Below are 19,812 nucleotides of genomic sequence, written 5' to 3' on the forward strand. Positions count from 1 at the left end.
GCTACATGTTTCTACTTAAGTGAGATACTTAGAGTATCGCCAAATAAACCAAACCAACTGCAGAGACAGAAAATAGAATGGTGGTTGCCAAGGGCTGGGAGGAAGGGGGAAATGGGGATTTCTTGTTTAATAGATAGAGAGTTGCAGGGAGGAGTCAAGATGGCAGAGAAGTAGCAGGCTGAGACTACTTCAGGTAGCAGGAGATCAGCTAGATAGCTTATCTAAAGATTGCAAACACCTACAAATCCAATGGGAGATTGAAGAGAAGAAGAACAGCAATTCTAGAAACAGAAAATCAACCACTTTCTGAAAGGTAGGACTGGCAGAGAAGTGAATCCAAAGCGACGGGAAGATAGACCGTGGGGGGAGGGGCCGGTGACTTTTAAAAGTCTGTTCCGCTGAGGGACATCGCTCCAGAGGCTAAACCGGGGTGAAGCCCACGTGGGGTCAGTGTGGCCTCAGGTCCCGCAGGGTCACAGAAGGATCAGGGGTGTCTGAGTGTCGCAGAGCTTACAGGTATTAGAACGGGGAAGCCGGCTACAGAGACAGAACCAAAGAGTGAGCTCTTAGCTCGGGGTTACCTTGAACCGGTCGCGGGCTTGGTCAGCTCAGAGTGCGGCCGGAGGCCAGGGAGATGGGAATAAATGGGCGCTGTTCCCTGAGGGCGCACTGAGGAGTGAGGCCCCGAGCTCTCAGCTCCTCCGGGCCGGAGACTGGGAGGCCGCCATTTTCATTCCCATCCTCAGGAACTCTACAGAAAGTGCTCAGGGAACAAAAGCTCCGAAAAGCAAACCCGAACAGATTACTCAGCCCGGCCCCTGGTAAGGGCGGTGCAATTCCTCCTGGGGCAAAGACACTTGAGAATCACTACAACAGGCCCCTTCCCCAGAAGATCAACAAGAAATTCAGCCAGGACCAAGTTCACAGTTTCAATACCAAGGAGGGCAGCGGAATTCCAGAGGAGAAGAAAGCAAAGCACGGAACTCATGGCTTTCTCCCCATGATTCTTTAGTCTTGCAGTTAATTTATTTTTTTTCTTTTTCAATTTTTTTTTCTCTCTTCTTCTACTAAATTTTTTTTAACTTCTACCCTTTTCTTTTTTTTTAACGTTTTTTAACTAGTTTATCTAATATATATATATATATATATATATATATATATATATATATTTTCTTTATTTGTTTTCTTTTTCTTTTTTTTTTCCTTTCTGAACCTCTTTTTATCCCCCTTCTCCCCCTTCACGATTTGGGATATCTTCTGATTTGGTTAAAGCATATTTTCCTGGGGTCTTTGCCACCCTTTTAGTATTTTATTTGCTCCTTCATATACTCTTATCTGGACAAAATGACAAGGCGTAAATTCACCACAAAAAAAAGAACAAGAGGCAGTACCAAAGGCTAGGGACCTAATCGATACAGACATTGGTAATATGTCAGATATAGAGTTCAGAATGACGATTCTCAAGGTTCTAGCCGGGCTCGAAAAAGGCATGGAAGATAATAGAGAAACCCTCTCGGGAGATATAAAAGCCCTTTCTGGAGAAATAAGAGAACTAAAATCTAACCAAGTTGAAATCAAAAAAGCTATTAATGAGGTGCAATCAAAAATGGAGGCTCTCACTGCTAGGAAAATGAGGCAGAAGAATTAGCGATATAGAAGATCAAATGACAGAGAATAAAGAAGCTGAGCAAAAGAGGGACAAACAGCTACTGGACCACAAGGGGAGAATTCGAGAGATAAGTGACACCATAAGATGAAACAAGATTAGAATAATTGGGATTCCAGAAGAAGAAGAAAGAGAGAGGGGAGCAGAAGGTATATTGGAGAGAATTATTGGAGAGAATTTCCCCAATCTGGCAAAGGGAATAAGCATCAAAATCCAGGAGGTTCAGAGAACCCCCCTCAAAATCAATAAGAATAGGTCCACACCCCAACACCTAATAGTAAAATTTACAAGTCTTAGTGACAAAGAGAAAATCCTGAGAGCAGCCCGGGAAAAGAAGTCTGTACATACAATGGTAAAAATATTCGATTGGCAGCAGACTTATCCACAGAGACCTGGCAGGCCAGAAAGAGCTGGCATGATATATTCAGAGCACTAAACGAGAAAAACATGCAGCCAAGAATACTATATCCAGCTAGGCTATCATTGAAAATAGAAGAAGAGATAAAAAGCTTCCAGGACAAACAAAAACTGAAAGAATTTGCAAGCACCAAACCAGCTATACAGGAAATATTGAAAGGGGTCCTCTAAGCAAAGGGAGACCCTAAAAGTAGTAGATCAGAAAGGAACAGAAACAATATACAATAACAGTCACCTTACAGGCAATACAATGGCACTAAATTCATATCTCTCAATAGTTATCCTGAATGTTAATGGGCTAAATGCCCCAATCAAAAGACACGGGGTATCAGAATGGATAAAAAAACAAAACCCATCTATATGTTGCCTACAAGAAACTCATTTTAAACCCAAAGACACTTCCAGATTTAAAGTGAGGGGGTGGAAAAAAATTTACCATGCTAATGGACATCAGGAGAAAGCAGGAGTGGCAATCCTTATATCAGATCAATTAGATTTTAAGCCAAAGACTATAATAAGAGATGAGGAAGGACACTATATCATACTCAAAGGATCTGTCCAACAAGAAGATCTAACAATTTTAAATATCTATGCCCCTAACGTGGGAGCAGCCAACTATATAAACCAATTAATAACAAAATCAAAGAAACACATCAACAATAATACAATGATAGTAGGGGACTTTAACACTCCCCTCACTGAAATGGACAGATCATCCAAGCAAAAGGTCAACAAGGAAATAAAGGCCTTAAATGACACACTGGACCAGATGGACATCACAGATATATTCAGAACATTTCATCCCAAAGCAACAGAATACACATTCTTCTCTAATGCACATGGAACATTCTCCAGAATAGATCACATCCTCGGTACTAAATCAGGTCTCAACCGGTATCAAAAGATTGGGATTATTCCCTGCATATTTTCAGACCACAATGCTCTGAAGCTAGAACTCAATCACAAGAGGAAATTTGGACAGAACCCAAATACATGGAGACTAAACAGCATCCTTCTAAAGAATGAATGGGTCAACCAGGAAATTAAAGAAGAATTGAAAAAAATTCATGGAAACAAATGATAATGAAAACACAATGGTTCAAAACCTGTGGGACACAACAAAGGCAGTCCTGAGAGGAAAATATATAGCGGTACAAGCCTTTCTCAAGAAACAAGAAAGGTCTCAGGTACACAACCTAACCCTACACCTAAAGGAGCTGAAGAAAGAACAAGAAAGAAACCCTAAACCCAGCAGGAGAAGAGAAATCATAAAGATCAGAGCAGAAATCAATGAAATAGAAACAAAAAAAAACTATAGAACAAATCAACGAAACTAGGAGCTGGTTCTTTGAAAGAATTAATAAGATTGATAAACCCCTGGCCAGGCTTATCAAAAAAAAAAAAAAGAGAAAGGACCCAAATAAATAAAATCATGAATGAAAGAGGAGAGATCACAACTAACACTAAAGAAATACAGACAATTATAAGAACATACTATGAGCAACTTTACGCCAACAAATTTGACAATCTGGAAGAAATGGATGCATTTCTAGAGACATATAAACTACCACAACTGAACCAGGAAGAAACAGAAAGCCTGAATAGACCCATAACCAGTAAGGAGATTGAAAAAGTCATCAAAAATCTCCAAACAAACAAAAGCCCAGGGCCAGACAGCTTCCCGGGGGAATTCTACCAAACATTTATAGAAGAACTAATTCCTATTCTCCTAAAACTGTTCCAAAAAATAGAAATGGAAGGAAAACTTCCAAACTTTTGTTTTTGTTTTGTTTTGTTTTGTTTTATTTTATGAGGCCAGCATCACCTTGATCCCAAAACCAGACAAGGATCCCATCAAAAAAGAGAACTACAGACCAATATCCTTGATGAACACAGATGCGAAAATTCTCACGAAAATACTAGCCAATGGGATTCAACAGTACATTAAAAGGATTATTCACCACGACCAAGTGGGATTTATTCCAGGGCTGCAAGATTGGCTCAACATCCACAAGTCAATCAATGTGATACAACACATTAATAAAAGAAAGAACAAGAACCATATGATACTCTCCATAGATGCTGAAAAAGCATTTGACAAAGTACAGCATCCCTTCTTGATCAAAACTCATCAAAGTGTAGGGATAGAGGGCACATACCTCAATATTATCAAAGCCATCTATGAAAAATCCACCGCAAATATCATTCTCAATGGAGAAAAACTGACAGCTTTTCCGCTAAGGTCAGGAACACGGCAGGGATGTCCATTATCACCACTGCTATTCAACATAGTACTAGAAGTCCTAGCCTCAGCAATCAGACAACAAAAGGAAATTAAAGGCATCCAAATCGGCAAAGAAGGAGTCAAACTATCACTTTTTGCAGATGATATGATACTGTATGTGGACAATCCAAAAGGCTCCTCTCCAAAACTGCTAGAACTTGTACAGGAATTCAGTAAAGTGTCAGGATATAAAATCAATGCACAGAAATCAGTTGCATTTCTCTACACCAACAAGACAGAAGAAAGAGAAATTAAGGAGTCAATCCCATTACAATTGCACCTGAAACTATAAGATACCTAGGAATAAACCTAACCAAAGAGGCTAAGAATCTATACTCAGAAAACTATAAAGTACTCATGAAAGAAATTGAGGAAGACACAAAGAAATGGAAAAATGTTCCATGCTCCTGGATTGGAAGAATAAATATTGTGAAAATGTCTATGCTACCTAAAGCAATCTACACATTTAATGCAATTCCTATCAAAATACCATCCATTTTTTTCAAAGAAATGGAACAAATAATCCTAAAATTTATATGGAACCAGAAAAGACCTCAAATAGCCAAAGGAATATTGAAAAAGAAAGCCAAAGTTGGTGGCATCATAATTCCGGACTTCAAGCTCTATTACAAAGCTGTCATCATCAAGACAGCATGGTACTGGCACAAAAACAGACACATAGATCAATGGAACAGAATAGAGAGCCCAGAAATAGACCCTCAACTCTACGGTCAACTCATCTTCGACAAAGCAGGAAAGAATGTCCAATGGAAAAAAGACAGCTTCTTCAATAAATGGTGTTGGGAAAATTGGACAGCCACATGCAGAAAAATGAAATTGGACCATTCCCTACACCACACACGAAAATAGACTCAAAATGGATTAAGGACCTCAATGTGAGAAAGGAATCCATCCAAATCCTTGAGCAGAACACAGGCAGCAACCTCTTCGACCTCAGCCGCAGCACCATCTTCCTAGGAACATCACCAAAGGCAAGGGAAGCAAGGGCAAAAATGAACTATTGGGATTTTATCAAGATCAAAAGATTTTGCACAGCAAAGGAAACAGTTAACAAAACCAAAAGATAACTGACAGAATGGGAGAATATATTTGCAAACGACATATCAGATAAAGGGCTAGTGTCCAAAATCTATAAAGAACTTAGCAGACTCAACACCCAAAGAACAAATAATCCAATCAAGAAATGGGCAGAGGACATGAACAGACATTTCTGCAAAGAAGACATCCAGATGGCCAACAGACACATGAAAAAGTGCTCCATATCACTCGGCATCAGGGAAATACACATCAAAAGCACAATGAGATATCACCTCACACCAGTCAGAATGGCTAAAATTAACAAGTCAGGAAATGACAGATGCTGGCGAGGATGCGGAGAAAGGGGAACCCTCCTACACTGTTGGTGGGAATGCAAGCTGGTGCAACCACTCTGGAAAACAGCTTGGAGGTTCCTCAAAATGTTGAAAATAGAACTACCCTCTGACCCAGCAATTGCACTGCTGGGTATTTACCCTAAAGATACAAACATAGTGATCCAAAGGGGCATGTGCACCCGAATGTTTATAGCAGCAATGTCTACAATAGCCAAACTATGGAAAGAACCTAGATGTCCATCAACAGATGAATGCATAAAGAAGATGTGGTATATATACACAATGGAATACTATACAGCCATCAAAAGAAATGAAATCTTGCCATTTGTGATGACGTGGATGGAACTAGAGAGTATCATGCTTAGCGAAATAAGTCAATCGGAGAAAGACAACTATCATATGATCTCCCTGATATGAGGAAGTAGAGATGCAACATGGGGGGTTAAGGGGGTAGGAGAAGAGTAAATGAAACAAGATGGGATTGGGAGGGAGACAAATCATAAGTGACTCTTAATCTCACAAAACAAACTGAGGGTTGTTGGGCGAAGGGGGTTTGGGAGAAGAGGGGTGGGGTTATGGACATTGGGGAGGACATATGTGCTTTGGTGAGTGCTGTGAAGTGTGTAAACCTGGCGATTCACAGACCTGTACCCCTGGGGATAAAAATATATGTTTATAAAAAATAATTAAAAAATAAATTAAAAAAAATAGAGAGTTGCAGTTTTACAAGATGAAAATTTTTTGGAGTTGGATAGTGGTATTGGTGTTACTGACTGTGTTTAAAACCACTAAACCATACACTTAAAAATAGTGATGATGGAAGATTTTATGTTTGTGTATTTTGTCACAATAAAAAAAATTAAAAAAAAAAAGAAAGGCTAAAGTGGCTGTATTAATTTCAGACAAAGCAGATTTCAGGACAAAAGAATTCTCAGGAATAAAATAGGGCATTACATAAAGCTTAAAGTTAAAAGAATAAGGAAATAATAAAAATTAGAGTAGAAACCAATAAAATTGAAAACAAAACAATGGAGTTCTTTAGTTCTTTAAAAAGATTTTCAATTTTTTTTTTTAGAAGAAAGAGGGAGAGGGGCACCTGGGTGGTTCAGGAGGTTAAGCCTCTGCCTTCAGCTCAGGTCATGATCTCAGGGTCCTGGGATCGAGCCCCACATTGGGTTCTCTGCTCAGCGGGGAGCCTGCTTCCCCCTTCTCTGCCTGCCTCTCTGCCTACTTGTGATCTCTCTGTCTGTCAAATAAATAAATAAAATCTTAAAAAAAAAAAAAGAAGAAAGAGGGAGTAAATAACACAAATTATCAATATCATAAATGAAAGTAATCATCACTACTGATCTTGGGATAATTAAAAAGGGATAATAAAGGAATGCTACAAACAATTTTATGCCTATAATTTGAAAATTTAGATGAAATGAAGTTGCTGGAAAGTACAAATGAAACTCACACAATGAGAAATAGATAAACTGAATAACATCTTATCTATTAAAGAAATTGAATCAATAATTAATAACCAGCAAAATATGAATTTTCATCAATGAAATCTTCCAAACATATAAGGAAGCAACAATATCAAATCTCTATAACTTTTCCAGAAAATAGAAGCAGAGAGACTATTTTCTATTTCATTCTATGAGGTAAGCATTATTTTAATACAAAACCAAATCAAACAAACCAAAACAAAACAAACAAAAAAACTACATTACAGGAAAGAATAAGTACCAAGGTATATCTCTTATGAACAGAAACAGAAAAACTGTGATCAAAATATTAGAAAATTGGATCCATTACAAATTATTTCAGGTATGCAAGGCTGGTTCATTATTCAAAATCAAATTCAGTTGATCTGAATTTGATTCATATCAACAGGCTAAAGAAGAAAAACCATACAATAATCACAGAACTGGCACAGAAAAAAATTGACAATATAAAATGTACACTCATGATATATGTATGTATTTAAAAAACAACTCCTGGGGAGCCTGGCAGGCTCAGTTGTTAGAGCATGCAACTCTTGACCCAGGGCTTGTGAGTTTGAGCCCCATGCTGTGTGTAGAGATTACTTAAAAAAATATTGGGGCACCTGGGTGGCTTAGTCAGTTAACTGTCTGCCTTCAGCTCAGTTCAAGATCCTAGGGTCCTGGGACTGAGCCCCTTAGTGAGCTCCCTGCTCAGCAGGAAGCCTGATTGTCCCTCTTCCTTTGCCAGTCCTCCTGCTTGTGCTCTCACAGAAGCAGTAATGGTAGAAGTTCCTAAATTTGATAAGAAATACCTATGGAAAAACCCTTTCAAATAGCATCATACTTAACAGTGAAAAAGTAGATGCATTATGCCAAAATCAAGGGGAAAAAATTCACTACAAGGACTACTAAGGTTAGGGGATAAAAGTTCTCCTTCACTACTCCAATTCAATATAGTGCTAGAAATCCTTGCCAGATAAATAAGAAAAGGTAATAAAAAGTACATGGATTGGAAATAAAGAAACACAATTGTCTGTATTTGTAGATGACAAGATTATCTATGAAGAAAATCCCAAGGAACTGACCAAAGTCCTATAAGTGAGGATAGAAGGTCACTGGATAAAAGATTAATATATAAAACTCAATTTCCAATGTTATAGCACTTAACAATTGGAATTGAAATTTTACAAAACCAATACTATATATTGTATGATTCCAACTATATAACATTTTGGACAGGAAAAAACTATGAGATAATAAACAGAAGAGTGATTGCCATAAGTTTTAGAACACGAGAGGGCTGAATAGGAAGCACACAGAAGTGTGAGGTGATGAAACTATTCTGTATGATATCATAATGGTGAATATGGGACAGTAAGCATTTGTTAAAACTTATAAAACTTTACAGCACAAAAAGTGAACCAAATGCTATGCAAATTAAAAAAATAACTTAGGAAGTCAGAAGTTCTCAGGATAGAATGCAGAATGTAACAAAAATATATAAATGTATTATAAATGTTGAAACAACCTCACTGAGGGAGATTAGGAAGTAAGATGTTGACCTAAGCATCTTTGCAATGAGTGGAGAGGCAAAAAGAATCATACATAAGATTCATACTCCAGTTGATAAAGTTATTTCCTACAGATGTACAGATTTAGAATTCCAAAACCACTACACATGAATATTACAATTGAACAAAAAAGTAAACATATAGTGGAAACCAGATTTCTAACTCTTGAGTGAAGTATTACAGATAAACAAGAAGAGAAGGTCATAAGTCATATGGTAATGGATTAGAGTTGGAAATATCAGCATGAACTCATGTTTAGCTTAACAGATGGATACACAGAAATATTTATAGACATATGTATACACACAGGTTAGTATATGAGTATATATCTCTTGGCCTTGTCATCTGAGAGGGTGTAGAAGTAAAGATAGTCCAGTAGTAACAGTAAGCCTGGTGTCCAAATCTTAGTTACTAAAACTACTCTTCAACGAATAGAACCAGGGATCCTTAGAGAAATGGCTAAATCTAAGACTGGGAAAAATACACAAAATGTTCCAGGAGCACCTTACAGTGCTAGAAAAAAAAAATTTCAACCCAACAAACAAAAATAATCTCCCCCAAAACCACAATAACAGGAGTGCTTCAAAGGTACACAGGGGTCAACTGAAAGAGGTCCAAATGGCCAAAGTTTGAATGATTTGAACAGCATAATTAATAAAGTAGTATTGGACCCTTGTGCACTGTTGGTGGGCATGCAAACTGGTGTAGGCACTGTGGAAGAGAGTATGGAGGTTCTTAAAAAAATTAAATACAGCACTACCTTACAATCCAGTAAGGGCACCACCAGTATTTATTTACCCAAAGAATACAAAAATCTTAATTTGAAAGGATATATGCTCCCCTATGTTTACTGCCAAAGTATGGAAGCAGCCTAAGTGTCCATCATTGGATGAATGGATAAAGAAGATGTGGTATATACAGAATGGAATATTATTCAGCCACAAAAAATGAAATATTGCCATTTGTAACAAATGAATGGAGCTAGAGAGTATAATACTAAGCAAAATATGTCAGTTAGAGAAAGACAAATACCATATGATTTCACTCGTATGTGGAATTTAAGAAACAAAACAAAGAAACAAGGGGAAAGAGATGAACCCAAAACATTCTTAACCATAGAAAACAAACATATAATTACCAGAGGGGAGGCGGGTAGGGGAAAGGGTGAAATAGGTGAAGGGGATTAAGAGTAAACCTATCTAGATGAGCACTGAGTAATATATGGAATTGTGGAATCACTATATTGTACACCCAGAACTAATATAACACCGTGTATTAACTACATAGGAATTAAAAAAAAATAAAAACAAATAAAGTAGTATTGCATTATAAACCAAATTATAAATAAATATTCACCAGTCCATAGTGATAAATAAAAATGGGCTTAGTAAATAAATACTTAAATGTAAGAGTAAATAAATTTCTCGTTTAGAATAACTTCAAATAGTTTATGTATATACTCTGCCCTTAAGAAAGCAGAATATTATTCTACTATTCCCCAGTCCTTAGTCATGGGCTATGCCTAGTGATTATCCTTCAAACAGGAAAGTATGGAATGAGGAGAAAATAAAGTAACTTTATAGTGGAGAAGCCTAACAAACACTACCTCAATCCAGGTGATTAGCATTAACATTAAGAGCGATAAGACATATTGATAGTAATACCCTTGGATATGATGCAAAAATAATGGCACTTTATGTCTGTGATCTACCTCTCCAAAAAACTTACCCTAATCTAATCATGAGATCATCAGGCAAATCTCAACTGAGAGATATGCTCTAAGATACCTTACTAATGCTCCTCAAAATTGTGAAGTTTATAAAAAACAAGGAAAGCCTAAGAAACCTTATATTAAAAAAAAAAAAAAAAACAAGAGCAAACTGGGGCACCCGGGTGGCTCAGTTGGTTGGGCTTCAGATTCTTGGTTTTGGCTCAGGTCATCTCATGAGTCAAGGGATCAAGTTCCACATCATGTAGGGCTCCACACTCAGCCGGGAGTCTGCCTGAAGGATCTCTCCCTCTGCCCTATCCCCCTCCCCACTGCCTCTTTAAAAATAAATAAATGTCGTCTTCTTCTTCTTCTTTTTTTTTTCAAAAGAGTAGACTCGAGGATGCTGCAAGCAAATGGTATGCTGGGTGAAAAGAGTATATTGGGTAAAAACTAGGAAGATTTGAATAAAGTATGTGTTTTATTTAGTACTTATTAATCATACTGTATCAATATTGGTTCATTAATTATGACAAATATAGCATAGTAATGACAAAAATTAATAATAGGAAACTGGGTATGGGATATATGGAATTCTCTGTAAAATCTTTGCAATCATTTTGTATCTAAAATTGTTCTGAAATTAAAAATTAAAAAGGTTTATTGAAAATAAAAAGGGAAATATATATATATATAAAATCTGAAAATTTTTTGGAATCTTCTGGGCAGGCGAGAATTCTACCACTGAACCACCCATGCATGGAATCTTCTGGGGATTTTGTTTTTACATGCTGAGGTTTGGATCTCAACCCCACTCAATTCCATCAGTAATTCTAAGGTATAATCTCGGCTCTGGCATCGGACTTTATTTTTTTAAGCTTTTCAGTATAATGAACTATTGAATTAGATGAACTGAATGATTACTCATAAAGAAGTAAAATCTGAAGTATCTTAATACCAAAGAAAACAGAGAATCAGACACAATGCTTTACTTGTGAAACCTAAGAAGACTTTGGGTAACAATAATGCCTAGATTGTTTAAACTTCCTTAAAATAGAGAATACATTTTTTTTAAAAGTTTTCTTACTCTTGCCAAGAGGTAAACAAAACCTGATAATCCAAAATTAGCTAGGGGATCACAAAAATTGCCACCATAACAATAAATAACAGTCCAATTTCACCTATAGACAGGCTACAACGTGTTAAAAACAATAATATATCAGGACAAAGTAGTTTTTATCCCAGAAATGATCTTACTGGTCAACACAAGGATATTTGTTACTATAACTGACTTTACTAATAGTGTAACCAGATAAATCTAGGGAAATAAGTGTTCCAGTGTTTGTATAAAACCTTGGTCATATTAGCAAATATAACTACACAGTAATTAAAAATTGCTTTGAATTGACAAAAATGTATGTCAAATGTAAAAATACACTCTTAATGCATAATTAACACTTCCAGAAAATACTTTCCAGATGTTTCTTCTACATATTTATCACACCCCCATTAATTGCCTCAAAAATGTTTTCCCTCCCAAACCACCTTTCCCCACACTTGCCCTGTACATACACACTTTTATTTTTTTACCCTGTTAGCTTTCAATTACTTTTTTCTTTATTTGAACATTAGTGCTCTGTGCTTTCTAAAGTAGATATTTTGGGTCTTAGCTTTTCCAAATCTATTTTTCCTAGAACAATGTGCACAAAAGGCCAAGGGGCTAATAACGCAGCACAGAATCATGACAAAGAGTGGGAAGAAGGGGAAGCTGGAAGCTTCCAAAGTATCCTTCAGCGGTGAGAGAGAAAGTCAAGGAAGCTACCTATCTTGAGTTGATATATATATATATTTTTTTTAAGATTTTATTTATTTTATTTGACAGACAGAGATCACAAGTAGGCAGAGGCAGGCAGAGAGAGAGGAAGGGAAGCAGGCTCCCTCCTGAGCAGAGAGCCTAATGTGGGGCTCAATCCCAGGACCCTGGGATCATGACCTGAGCTGAAGGCAGAGGCTTTAACCCACTGAGACATCCAGGTGCTCCAAGTTGATATATTTTATTCAGCCACAATAGGTTAATGGATAAGAACCTTATGGTTATGTTGATATATTCCAAAAAAGCATTTAGTAAAATTCAAAGCCTTTTCTAGCATTTCTTAGCTGTTATTGAAGAACACTTCTCAAACTCAGCATAGATTTATTTTATTCAACAAAACGAAATTCATTGTTTTTTTCTCAACTATTAATTTGATTTGAATACCTTTTTAATCATTACTGATTTTTTTTTAGGGAATCATATATACTGGTTGACTAGTCTCTAATGAACAAATAAAAATTTGTCTCCAGTCTGGACTTACTGATTTAGAATCTTTGATGACAACAGCCCGCCAATGATTCAGATGTACGCACGGAATATATGAGGGAAGACAGACAACTACACAATTAATTTCAGCGTGAGGCAGACTGAGACCAGGACCCTGGAAATCTATAAGTACTATGGAGACACAAAGGTGGGAGACATTGATTCTGACTGAGAAGCCTTCTCAAGAGAAGATATATGATAAAGTCTGTGAAGGATAAACACAAACTAATAAGGACCATTATTCTATACCTCACTTAGGAGAAGGAAAAGAGCTTCCTTTGAACTGCCTCTTAGAGGATAAACCTGTAGATATTTGAAGACAGACTTCTTACCTTTTTCTAAGAAAAATGTTTCAGTTTCTTGATGTTGAAGAACATTTAAACATTAAGCTTGCCCAGTCCTGATACTGTAGTACCAGAGGTCTAATATTAATCATTAAGTTTCTAATGTTTTAACAGAGTTGGTAGAAACTAAGAAAAGAAACTAAGAAAAAATAGTGTCCCCCTTCTGCTTGTTCTAACATTATTTCCTCTATGCAAAAGAGCCCCTAAAGTCCATATATTAGCAAAATGGCTCCTCCCTGTAGTTGTTTTACTTTTTTGTCTCAACACTATCTGGAAGCATCTTTGATTGGGATGATTAAATCCCCTCTATGAATCTGCATGTATACTAGAAAAGGTAAGAATATATGGTTTTCTTCCTGATATATAAAAAAATCTAGTGGAATATATATATGTATATATAATCTAGTGGAATATATATATATATATATATATATATATATATATATATATATCTCCCCCAACCCAGGATTCTCTTCTTTTAAGTGAGATGTAATTGACGCATCATGTTAGTTTCAGGTATGCAACTACAGAGAGTAACAGGAATCACCCATGTCAAGCATGAAATGTCAAGCAGTGACACAAGAACCAAAGGCGTTCAGCTAAGACCAGATCCTGAAATAAGCGCCAGCAGACGGCACCCTCAGAATGATGATGAGCGGAAAAAGGAGAGTTCTGCAAAGGCCCAAGACAGATTAAATCCCATTAAAAAAAAAGATTTTTGCAGCAAACTATCAGACTTTCAAGTCACTGACCTGAACTTTCACGTTTGACCACATCAAAAAGACAGCCGCTGCTGAAGCTCTGCCGGACTGATCTCTGAACAGAACAGAGGTCCTGCACTGCTTGGACATAATAAGCAGCACTCACTGAGGGCTGACCCCACAGACGGAGGCCTTTACTGAACTGCGTGCTCACAGACTGACTTCATCTTTGGTGTCTTAACTTCCTACTCCCTGTACTATCTTTCTTGCTGTGTAAGTTTTCTTGTGCTTTGTTTTGTGTGGTGGTAAGAGGCAAAGTTGAACAAAGAGTGAAATGTCACTGAGTTTGGAATCCTGAACCTGCTTTATAAATACGTTAACCTTGCTTTACGATTGAATAAAACTGGCATTGTGGAAAGACACAACTCATATGTGTGCCTTCCTAGCATGCTCATGACAACAACATAATACTTTGATACTTACATACATTGAGAAATGATGATGACAATAATCAGGGTAACATCTGTCACCATATATAGTTACAAAAATATTTTCCTTGTGATGAGAGCTTTTAAGCTCTACTTTCTTAGCAACTTTCAAATATGTAATACAGTATTAGCTGTTATTGTCACCATAATGTATATTCTATTGGCTTATTATTTAAAGAAATATTTTAATGTTTTGCAGAAAGAATGAATTCTTCCTTGTGTGATGGTGGAAAACTTATCTCTTTTGGGGAAAAATACAGAATCTTACTTCACACTATATTCACAAATATATGCTGGATGGGTTACTATTAAAATAAAAATGTAATCGAGGTATGTATAATAAATACAGTAAACTATGATAAAATAGTAACAAAATGCAAAACTAAATAAAATAGAGGTAAAGATGGAGAACATTTTTATAAATTTGCCCTGTACAAAACCCACCTAAGGAACACAAAATCTCTGATGCCTTAAGGGGAAGGACAGGCAGGTTCATATCAAGTTAATAATAATAAAATCAGATTGATGAAGGGAAAGTTAGAAAGATAAAAAAGAAATAACAAGCTTGAAGAAAATAGTTATAGATTATCAAAAACACATTAGGAATGTTGCTATCAATTGTTTTAAAAAGGCAAAAAAATTAGAAAAATATATAAAGAATAGAAGCAGAAAAAAGAAAATATAAATGTTGAATAAATCTATGAACGCTTCAACCTCAATATTAATAATGGGATTGCAAACTAAACAAGAAAGAGATGCCATTTTTACTTATTAAGAGGACAAAAATCAAAATGAATCGGCAAGACATATAGACACAGGCAGTCTCATCAAAGAAACAATTTGGTGTTTATCTCAGTTTAAAAATACGTATAGTCTTTGACGCAGTAATTCAGCTTCTAGGCAAGTTTTATACATGTGCACAAATATCAATATATATCTGATAATAGCAAAAAGTTGGAGACAATTCAAATTTTCAGGGTTTTTAGCAAGGGAAATTTCTACTTATAATGGTTAGTTTTAGGTATCAACTTGACTGGCCATGGGATGCCCAGATTGAACATAACTTTTGGATGTGTCTGAGAGGGTGTTTCCAGATATGGTCAGCATTTGGATCAGTGGGCTCAGTAAAGCAGACTCCCCTCCCCAATGTGAGGGGGCATCTTCCAAACAACTAGAGGTGTGAACAGAACAAAAGTAGTGGGGGTGAGTTCGACCCTCTTTTCCTATCTCACTGCTTGAGCTAACATCTCATCTCATCTTCTGCCTTTAGACTGGGATGTACACCTTCGACTCCTCCAGTTCCCAGCCTTGGGAGCCAAACTAAATTCTACCATCAGCTTTCCTGGTCTCCAGCTTGTCAATGGCCGATCACAAGACTCGTCAGTCTCCATATTTGCATAAGCCAATTCCTCATAATGACTCTCCTTCTGTATGTATGTTCTCCTATTGGTTCTGTTTCTCGGGAACACCCTGACTTTCACACCACTCAACTGGAGGCTACATTCCTCAGCCTTTCTTACACCTAGAGGTACTCTCGTAACTCAATTCTAGCCAATCGGATGTAAATAAGCACTGACAGGGACAATTCTAGGTACACCTTTAAAGAGAAGCTGCTCACTCGTCACTTCCTCTGTCCCCTTCTTCCCTTCCTGTGGGCCATACCTAACATGATGGAGAGGAACCAGTTCCTCTTGTATAAATGGGAAAATCACTCTAGGGGATGGCAACAAAATAAATGAAATCTCGGCTCCTGAAAACTGTCTTGAGGAGAGCCACCTGACTCTCCTGGGACTTCTGTGTGAGACAAAAATATATTTTCCTTCTGGTTTAAGCCAGTGTTCATCACTTCCGGTTTGTGAAGGTAACAAGATACTCCAACCAACACAGTAAATATACACACACTGAGCATGCGACACTGAAATGTGAAAACATGCCATTTAGATACTTTTATCAGAATTCGAATACAAGTTCCTAGTCAAAACCCACAAATCAACATTCTGACATCTCCAAAATTCTGAGAAGGACACATAACCGAAGCAACATTCAGCTCAGTGCCACTTTCTTTCTCACTGACCTCCAAAGTAAGAGCCATCTGTCAGCTTCATTTCTTTACTGGATTTTGTGATGACACCAGCAACTCCATGTTGAATGAAATACATTTTTTTACCCACAGCTCCTTCTCGTATGATATAATCTCCAGGTTGAAACACCTCAAATCTCAGCTTGCTCAGCATGGCGGTCACAAAATTGGGATCTGCATTAGCAAAGAGTGGCATGGTAGCCACTAGTTTCCGACAGTTGAAGTTGACGATCTCCTAAAGATGGCAAGGGCAGACAAATATGAAGAGAGGTATTAATCATAGCAGGAAGAAGAGCACATGCTTATGTTAAAATCTACACATAGTCCAATACTGCAATTTAAGTTCAGAACCAAAGACACATAAATTCTAATAATCTGCGTATCTCTTCAAAGCCAGAAATTATGTTTTATTTTTGTGTTGGAACTTTGTATTCCCAGCATCTAGCACAGTATACGCATATATTAAACATTAAGTAAATGTGAATTAAATATATACGTCTTACCTTTTATAACTTCCCAATCCCTTTACCAAACTTCATATAAAATTAGAACTCAAATGTGGAAGAGTTCTAGTCTCCGCTTTATCTTGTTTTATGAAGAAAAGAAGTCACACTATCTCCTTTTAACTATAATATTACTGCTTTTGTGCCCCATTGTGTTGAATAATCTAACTTGCACCTACTGACCAGAATTCTGAAACAAAAGTCCAGCTTCCAGACAACCATTTTAATGTTTTTTTTTTCTTAATGTTATTCACATTAAAGTGAGGACAATGGGGTGTGCAAGAAAGGTTATACAAAGAAGGCTTTAATCTAACTATAATCTATAATTGTAACTTCAATCTATTTCTGGGCTAGACCAGAAAATCACTCTTCTTAAACCTCTTGGGCTTTAGACTGGAGGGACTACAGTTTCCTTTTCCTGAATTGTTTGTTTGTCTTATTCCTGGAGCCTGGCCAATTCTGAATTAAACTTAAACATTTGATTTCATTCTGTAGATGTGGTCAAGATTAGAGATATGGGAACAACCATTTTTTTTTTAAGATTTTATTTATTTATTTGAGAGAAAGAGAAAAAACACAAGCACATAGGTACTGGGGAGGGGCAGAGGGAGAAGAAGACTCTTGCCTGAGCAGGGAGCCTGCCATGGAGCTGGAGCCTGACATGGGCTTGATCTCAGGGTCCTGAAATCATGACCTGGGCCAAACGCAGACACTTAACCGAGTGAACCACCCAGGTGACACTGGAACCAACCACTTTTAATCTTGCAAGTTACATATGTAAAGAGATAAATAGTAGGAACGTAAATTTTACCACAATGCCATTTCTCAAAAATTTGTTCTCCAATGAGCCCTAAAGAAAAAGGGTTAACCCTGAATTTGTGATCTCTTTTATGAGACATAGATACTGAAGGAAATCCTGCTAAAAGGTGGGAAAAGGGCAAAAAAATTTGGAGGTATTAATGAAAGCTGAGATCCGAATTCTTGCTTTGGAAAAATACGTTATATAAACTAATAGATAAAATAGATAATAAGTAGTTTAAAAAGTTAATAGATAAAATAGATAAAAAAAAGTTTCTTCAGGGGCGCCTGGGTGGCTCAGTGGTTTAAGCCGCTGCCTTCGGCTCAGGTCATGATCCCAGGTCCTGGGTTCGAGCCCCACATCGGGCTTTCTGCTCAGCAGGGAGCCTGCTTCCTCCTCTCTCTCTGCCTGCCTCTCTGCTTACTTGTGATTTCTCTCTGTCAAATAAATAAATAAAATCTTAAAAAAAAAAAGTTTCTTCAGTTTTGGTTCATGAAATGACCTGACCTTATTTTGGAATAGGTAAGAAAATTCTAGCTAATACCGGGGCACAAAATTTGGGGTCCGCCATGGAGAAAAAGGTATTTCAACTTTAATAGTATTTTGTCAGTTCAGTAGGGCAAAGAAGAGTCTCCAATGGTGGGGTTTCACGGAGGACGGTAAAATATTAAACAGTCAGCTGTAATAAGCAATAAGTGAACATAACAAAAACAAGAGAAAGATATTACATGTGGTACCTCGTGTAGCATCATACAAGCCCAAATAATGTTCAGCTGACTCCATGGGCGGCTGTACCGAGGACAACTTGTGGTTAATTTTAACTGGTGCTGGCGAGCCTTGGTGGGGATGGGACTACAGTAAGATACAGCAGGTGGTACGAGCTGAGTAAATATGCAGGCAGGTAGAGAAGGTGGAAGGAAGACGGGAAGGGAAGAAGAAAGGGAGGAAGATGGAGTTTGAGCAGTGGAAAAAAGTGCTCACAAAGACTAGTTTTGTTCCCATTGGGAGATATTTACTTAAAACTCCTAGAAAGCTCTCTCAAGCAAACAGATTGAGAAACAAGTCTCTGGTGTATAAAAATATGTTTTTTATTATTCAAAATCTTTCTGTACAAAAACTTCAAGAAGATAAAAGGTGAACCACTTAAGGTACTCAAGGTAACCACATGAGTTGAAAGAAGACAGATCGTTAAAAGGACCAGATTGACTGTTTGAGTTAATGATTTCACTTGCAAAATGGCAAAGAATACTGTGGAGAAAGTGAACATAAGTCAAGTTGCAGAGAAAATAAGAAATTTCAAACAAAAATAATAAAACAGAGAGTTCTTTTATCTGTGTTCTTGGATTTCAACTACACAATTTTTCTCTTCATTGTTTTCTCACTATTTTAGAAAATAATTGGAAGTATATTTTATAAACAATTTAGCTGTACTTTATTTATATGAATAACTTTTTCTATGACGCATTGCCTGTTCAGGTACACCTATTGTAACTGCCTTGATTGTAACACCACGGGGATAATTTCATATTATTGTTATGGCTTAAAGGAATTCATTAATTTTCTCCCTCTCTGTGGAACTTTTACCCCCAATGTGACAACTATCAGATTGAAACTATAAATTCTAACAAGCATTTGATAAGAAAAAATGTAATTAGAAAGTTATTTGCATTTAAAAGCCCTTTCTCCTCCCATAAAATTGGCTTGCTTCGAGGGTATATAGAAACATCATGTAAGTCTAGAAATGAAGCAAAACTTTTAAAAGCTCTTCTCCATCAATCACATTTCTTTATAGCACATTTTCTTAGAGAACATATTTAATTAAGTTATTAATATCTCTCCATATGTAAAACAAGACTTTTAAAGCTCCTCCTCCATCAATCACAGTCCCTTATAGCACACTGACTTAACTGAGACACACAGTTAAGTTATTAATATCTCTAATTGCCATCCACGTTCTTTATGGCAGTTTTTATAATAAGATATTTTAGCAATACGTCTGGCTTGAATTAGGAGTATTGACCATATG

The 19,812-nt window shown here is 36.9% G+C and overlaps 1 protein-coding gene across 1 annotated transcript in view; it reads right to left on the bottom strand.

Annotated features, from left to right (window-relative positions):
• Positions 1 to 19,812, bottom strand: part of HCN1 (hyperpolarization activated cyclic nucleotide gated potassium channel 1) — a 416,455-nt gene that overhangs the window by 43,232 nt on the left and 353,411 nt on the right. The window contains exon 6 of the mRNA XM_047731377.1: positions 16,479 to 16,719. Within this exon, the coding sequence (XP_047587333.1) occupies positions 16,479 to 16,719 (241 nt within the window). The remainder of the gene's footprint in view (positions 1 to 16,478; positions 16,720 to 19,812) is intronic.

The sequence above is a fragment of the Lutra lutra genome, chromosome 5, assembly GCF_902655055.1.
Source record: "Lutra lutra chromosome 5, mLutLut1.2, whole genome shotgun sequence".
Classification (NCBI taxonomy): domain Eukaryota; kingdom Metazoa; phylum Chordata; class Mammalia; order Carnivora; family Mustelidae; genus Lutra; species Lutra lutra.